The 6,687-nt window shown below is 46.1% G+C and overlaps 1 protein-coding gene across 5 annotated transcripts in view; it reads left to right on the forward strand.

Moving 5' to 3' along the window:
- The window catches only part of ALKBH8 (alkB homolog 8, tRNA methyltransferase), a 59,725-nt gene extending 54,283 nt beyond the window's left edge, over positions 1 to 5,442 (forward strand). For all 5 annotated transcript variants that reach the window (XM_030042787.2, XM_030042786.2, XM_041118504.1 and 2 more), the window contains one exon: positions 43 to 5,442. In XM_030042787.2, coding sequence (XP_029898647.1) covers positions 43 to 612 — 570 coding nt within the window. In that variant the 3' untranslated portion in view covers positions 613 to 5,442. The remainder of the gene's footprint in view (positions 1 to 42) is intronic.
- Positions 5,443 to 6,687: the final 1,245 nt, after the last annotated feature.

Here is a 6,687-nt window from a genome sequence, read left to right on the forward strand (position 1 = left end):
TTATTTATGTACTAGCTTCACACTTTTCCTTTTCCTTTATAGGAGAGGAGACTGGCTACCATCTGTGAACTAGCCCGGCTTCTAAGACCTGGTGGAACGGCACTCATTTATGTCTGGGCAATGGAACAAGAATACAAAAACCAGAAGTCTAAATACCTTAAGGAAAAGAATGATAGTAAAGACAAAGAGGAGGAAATCAATATTGGCGGAGTCCAGAGACCACTTAGCGATCAAATGCCTGATAGCAGCAGCCAAGACTCAGCATGTTCTGACCGACTTCTTAATGACTTGAACGATGAAGGCTGTGCTGCAAAGTTAGTAGCAGACTCCAGACTGCCTGTTCACACTAACCGAACCTCCTTTCACTCTCAAGACTTGCTAGTTCCCTGGCACCTGAAAGGTGGCACTAAAAAGAAAGGGGAAAGCATTGATACAGTGTCGTCTCCAGCTGGCTCCAAGGAATCACAAGAGCTCAGCCCTGTTTTCCACCGCTATTACCATGTGTTTTGTGAAGGGGAACTGGAAGCAGCATGCAGATCCCTGGATTGTGTGAGGGTTCAAAAGAGTTACTATGATCAGGGAAACTGGTGTGTGGTTCTAGAAAAGTTGTAGCCTGTGGTGTTTCCTCCACTATCTGTGGCGTTTTGTTTGTTTTTTACAGCATGAAAGGTATTTTTAATGCAGGCTACAGCTATTACCCTCTTTTAAAATAGCAGAATAAAGATTGTTTATTGAGTTAATAACAGTAACTAGCACTTTGTGCATATGTTAACAAAATAATGGCCAAACTTGGATACTACCTCTGCACAGCATTTATTTCACTCTTTTGAATTACAGCAAAGAGGATTAAGTAGGAAAATACTGCCCATGGAAATCAGTAAGGCCAGTGTTGAGCTTTTAAAGAAAAAGGGCCTGGTTCTCCCTTTTCTTACACCAGTTTATGCTGGTGTAGCTGTAGTGGCCTCCCTGCAGCCCACAGCTAATTGGAATGGAGCTCTGGGCAGGAAAAGTAAAGCTGTTTGCTGTATAAAACTGTGGGTCAGGGAGGAGGGAATGAATGGCATGTGAAGGAGTTTAGCTGAAGAGTCAAAACATTGCCTGAAGTTCAGGCCAGCCTGTTTTGGTGTCTGTCAGGGGTCACAGATCTCTTTCAGTTTGGAATTTACTCTCTTGGTCATGGTAATAATGATTTCCTCAAGGGGAACTGGAAAGCCAGTGGGGATACCACAGCCCTTTTTCTCTTCCTTCACCCTCAAGCACCCACAGTTCATGCTGTCACTCCCCAGATTTCTCTAGGTCTTCATTGTAGTGTTGTTTGAAAGCTCCTCTGAGGTGTCAGTTGCCCAGCTGGAATACCCTGATGAGTTCTGCTAAATGCCTGCCTTCCTGTGAGTGCAGGGCTCTGTGCCTGTAGTACCAGGGCTCATGGTGTGGAGTGACAGCGCAGATGCCCCTAGAAGAAAAAAAAAAGGAAAAAGATTAAAGTGAATGCAGTATTGGTGCAAGTTTTCTGCAGGGTAGTTTCAACGCCTAAATTTTGGCAGTGGAACAAGTTTTATTTATTGTACTTCAGAAGAACAAAAAACTGGACTGGAGGGGAACTGATGCTGGGCTGGCTGACTCACAGCAGCCATTGCTGCCGTTGCCTGCAATGACTAGCACAATTTATTTAACACAGCTCTTGTGCTGTCAAAGGAGTGTGCTACCTGGAATGCATTTCCAGAATTAAAATATAATGGACTGGCTTTTGCAGGGTGAGTGGCTGTTGGTGCCACTAGAAGCCAGTACTGCTAGGCTATGCCCTCATTGCACTTCTCATTGTTTCATTGCCTGTAGTTGTAGCAAGATCTGTGCTATAGGCAGGTCATTGTTGCTGTAACTAATGGCATCTAAACTGAGGTGCCCGTCCTGAATCATGTGGGGACTTGGAGGGCAGCTGTGTGCCGTTGGCCTACTCCTGCCTGCCTCAGACTTGCAGGTTAGAGGCTGCTGTGCTGGCAGCCTGCTCCCAGTCACCATTTCTCCTAGACTCTGCCATTTTCCCCCATCATATAATGGAAGAAATCTGAGGGGAACGACAGTGGTAAGAGAGGAGCTTGCTGCCACCACAATTCATCTGGCCTGTGCCTGGCTCACTATCTGCTTCCAAAGAACCCTTGGGGAAGAAGATCTCATTCCTCAGCTGCATATGTTGTCCATGTAGCAGCAGCCCTGTGCTAGCTGATTTCTTTTCTTTGGGCGACATGGAGGTATGTCCATGGCAGATGACCCTTCTCAGGCATGTTCAGGAGTTGGTTTGCACACAGTCAGTAAATACCACATAGCGTTGGATTTCCCATACATGTGTGGTTTGGCTCTTCTGGTATTGCGGCAGCTGGTGAGTTTATGCAGGAGGAGCCTTCCTGCTTGATAACATCTGTGGTCAGGCTTTTGGGCGTTGCTGATCCAGACCTAGTGATGTGAGCAGGCCCTTGTGTCAGGAGAGACACAGTGCTGGAAAGTGAAGACCTTAACACTGATGGTTGGTTGTGCAGTTTCTATTGCGGGAGCAACTCACTGAACAGTGCTCTGGGTGTGCAGGCACACAGGGGAAGGCAGTTGTCACTCCAAGACTTGATTTAAGCAAGAAAGTCCAAGACGAGAAGCAGAAACTGAGTCCAAAGAATGAAGTAAACTGGTTCGTGCCATAGGCAGAGATGGGAATGTGATCCATTCCCCGACTGCATTGCAGGATCAGGCACTACTCTAATCTTAAAGCATTACAGCATAGCAAACTGTTCATTTCTCACTTCCAGGCAACTGTGTCCTCCCTGCCCTTGCCCAGGGTGGGGCTTCCCCACACTGTAGGAGTGAGAGGGGCTAATCATGGCTCTTGCAGTCAGTATGGAGGTTCCCATACACTAAAGTGTAGCCTGTGGGCAGTGATCACACGTGTTTGATATTCAGTAGGGCTGGTACCTGTTCTCTGGCTCTGCTTTTTGCTCCTCCTCTGCCCCTTGTTTGGCTCTTACCAATCATTGTTTTTGCTGTCTCCTATTTTCCTCCTATTCCTTTGGCCTAGAGGGGAACTTGCTTGTCCTTGCTTCTTCTCACAGCTGACATGCAACAGGCAGAGGGTGGCTCTGGGAAGACATGCAGGAGGGTGCTATGCTGATAGTTATCATGAGTAAATGGCAACACTGAGTAATATATTTTCAAACTAAGAAAACTTAAGAAAGCAAATCAACTGTGAGACTTGGGTTGTTATTTTACTTTTACTTGGCATTACATACTGCTGAGAAACCTGCCTACCAGTTATTAAGACTCCATCGTGTTTTGCAGGGGTGCCCCAGTGTGCTCTCTCCCCTCTGGGACACTTCCCAGAAAGTTGCATTTCCCACTGGGGACCGGTTTTCAGAAGGGCCCTGCATGACAGTTTTGCATCGAGGGCCATGAGCTGGCTTCAGTACTGGGACACTGTGTTTGGGTGCAGCAGTGCACCCACCTCCCAGGTGGGCCGCGGGACTGGAGCTAGCCCGGATGGCTCCCTGGCGCAGTGCCACATGGTGTCCATGTGTCACTGGTGACAGAAGGCAAGGACAGCCTCTGCTGGGTGTCTGTGCAGTGACTAACTCACTAAATTGGGTTGCCTGTTATTTCTGATTACTGTGGATTGTGTTAATGTAGAAGAAAGTAGGAGGACTGTATCTTTTACGCTCTTTATCTGCATGGTCATGTGTTTGTCGATGCCTGGATTCCTGCTGAGCACACAGCAGCTGCTGTTACGTTTCCCTGTAGGTGCATTTTCCATAAGGATATACAACATGCTGGCAAGAAATGCAAGCACGGCTTGAAACAGTCCAAAGTGTTGCCGTATCTTGACATTGTGTGACAAATTAGGAATCAGGTCTGCAGTAGCGCTCGACTACTCAATGTACTCTTGTTCTGGATGGGGAGAGCTCAGAGGTGCTGCCTCCTCTGAGCTGGGCATGGCGTTAAGCACTGTTCTAACCAAGTAGGCATAAACCCAGTTGAAAGACATAAAACAGTTGAATGTGGACTTCATGTAACAAAGTCATCTGTTTTTCTCAGGCCCTGTGGGTCCCCTAGAGCTCTGCTTCTTCCCTCCGCTTCCCTGGCAGAGGCAGCATTAGGCAGTGTCTGGTGTCGCATTAAGCATTTCTTGATTGCCAAGGCTGATTAACATAATTTTTTGACTGCTGCATAAATGAAGCGGTCAGATTCCCTCTTTCACCAGTTCTACGGTGAAGCACCTTGGATGTCTGAGAGAAGAATTAGACTTTGCTATCAGCCTTTGAATACCATCGGTATTCCTGCTGCAAGGTATTCCTTTCAGCCAACTGCTTTTAGCTAAGTCACAGCAGCATTTCCCATCCATTTCACCCTGACCCAGAGCAGACAGTGTTGCTCTCCCTGTCCCAGGCAGCCCAGCAGTGATGGGTCTCAGCTGGTCCTGGTTCTTGCATGGAGAAAACTGGCTTAGGCAATGCTGATGTGTGGGTCGAACATGCAGTATATAACGCATTACCAAAGACAGTTTTCCCGGCATTCCCGAGGGCTGTGAGCCGGAGGCTGGTCCCGGGAGTATGTCAGCTCTTCAAAGACATTAGAAGAGTTGAAAGAACTCTGATGTGCTCAGAGGCCTGGAAACATTATGAAATATTGCTTTGATTAAAGTCAGGCAGTCTCTTCAGATGCTCGAAGAGGAATCAAGTGGTGAAGGAGAAAATGACAAGGGAGGACGGCAGGTAGGTGTTAACAAAATGTATTGCAGAGGTTTATTGAGGAGCTCATTACAACACAGAATTATGTGCCACCGTAGCTGCCCTCTGCAGTACTTGCTTGCCCCTTCTTACCTCCGGGAAGTGTAATGAGCTGAAACTCTTGAAGGTCAACAATGGGATTTAAATGTTACAGGTTTCACAGTGCAGTGGTCTTCATAATAATTATGTTCTTTTTTTTGGCCTTATTTAAATAACAAATGTGCTTAAATGGTTATTCATTTTCAGTTTAGAAGATAAAGGGAAAGCAGAGCTCCATGTGGGTATGACCTGTGCTGTGAATGCCAATGCCTCTCCTGCAGCAGTCCTCTCCCGTGTCCCAGTCATTTTCAGAGTGTCTCAGTGCACCCAGGAGTAGAGAGGTGGGAATTTCTGCTGTGGCCCAAATATGACCCTTGGTTTAGCCCTGGGCATGTGCAGGCAAATGTCTGGTGGTGTGACCAGAGGTGGCTGTTTGTTTTGGGGGTCACTGTCCCCCTTGTTCCCAGCCTTCTGTTCCAGGGACCACCAGGTCACTCCACCTGACCCTGCATCAGACAGACCTGTCTGCTGATGTGTTGCACTGTCCTGCCCTGACAAAACAAGTGCTTCAGAGCATTTGTGGGCTTAAAGCTGAGTACACAGTGATTTGTTGTCCCGGGGGCAGACAAAAAATGAAACCTGCAAAGCACTGAGGGCTTCTCCTAAGTTCATAGAGGTCCTTCAGACTGATGTCGTGGTGCAGCGATGCCAGTGACAAAACTCCCCCAGACCTCAGAAAGGCTGGATTTCCCTGGAAGTGCTCAACTTAAGCTTAGTAGGGAGAGGCTTACAACAGCAGATGGCAAGGGACAACATGCTGACTGTGTTAGTTTGCTGACTGAGAGCCCCAAAAAGCTGTATGGGGACCACAGCTAGCTTCTCTTCAGAGAGCTTGAAGGACTGCCCTCAGCAGAGTGAGCAGAAGATGAGCTCTTGTACTGCTCCTAAAGGCTATATGGAGTCAGCATAGAGGAGAATGTGGTGCGAAAGGCAATTTCCCTGTTTTGGAACTTCTCCAACAGTTTTAATATGATGGAAGAATTCTTCATAGATTTATATGTCAGTCCTTGATCAAAGCGTCAAAATCTACTTGAGAACCTATTTCTGGTGAAGCTTCCAAATGATTGATCTAAGAGAATATTTAGGTCTTTACTGAGCAACAGAAGTCTCAAGTTTGCCACTTGCCTGTTGGTTTTTTTTCTGTTTGGTGTTTATTTGTTTTTTTCAGAACTGTTTGTCTATTCTTAGTGAATTTTGCCAAGATCTTTATTTTTGTGTGCACAACAATTTCCAAAATGATTTTATTGAAATCTGTGATGAAAAAGTTGTGGATGTGTTAGTGAAGTCCTGCATTTGGAAAAAAAAAGCCATTTCCACGTGCAAGAAACAGTACAAAAAACTTTTCACTTTCATTTTAAGTGAATTCCTTGTTTATCAAACATGAAAATAAAAAGCCAATACAGAAAAATCCCAAGTACTCTCCCCTTTGGCAAGCCATGCTTCAGCCATTGGACTGGCTGGTTAGTTTGTTTTTTCCTGTTGTATGTGAATCTGGGAATAAAATTACAAGAGATACATGATTTGTAGGAGGAAAGAGGCCTGAGACTGATGAGATCGCCCCAGCTCAAGGTTATTCCATGGACCCATGCAGGTCTGTACTGAGGCATCCGGATGGCAGGACGTGGTATTTGACCCCGTCCCAAGCTCTTGCTTTGCCCAATCTCCTTATTTTTTACAAGTATATTGACATGTTTATAATAAGCTTTTTTAAGCAGTGACAGCTGAAGTACAAACCATCGGGAGAGAGAATTCACACATTGCTGGGTTAGCAAACATCATTCCAGTTTCTTTCTTCTGGAAAAGCTATTGCATGGTAGGAAATGTT

The sequence above is a fragment of the Aquila chrysaetos genome, chromosome 19, assembly GCF_900496995.4.
Source record: "Aquila chrysaetos chrysaetos chromosome 19, bAquChr1.4, whole genome shotgun sequence".
NCBI lineage: Eukaryota > Metazoa > Chordata > Aves > Accipitriformes > Accipitridae > Aquila > Aquila chrysaetos.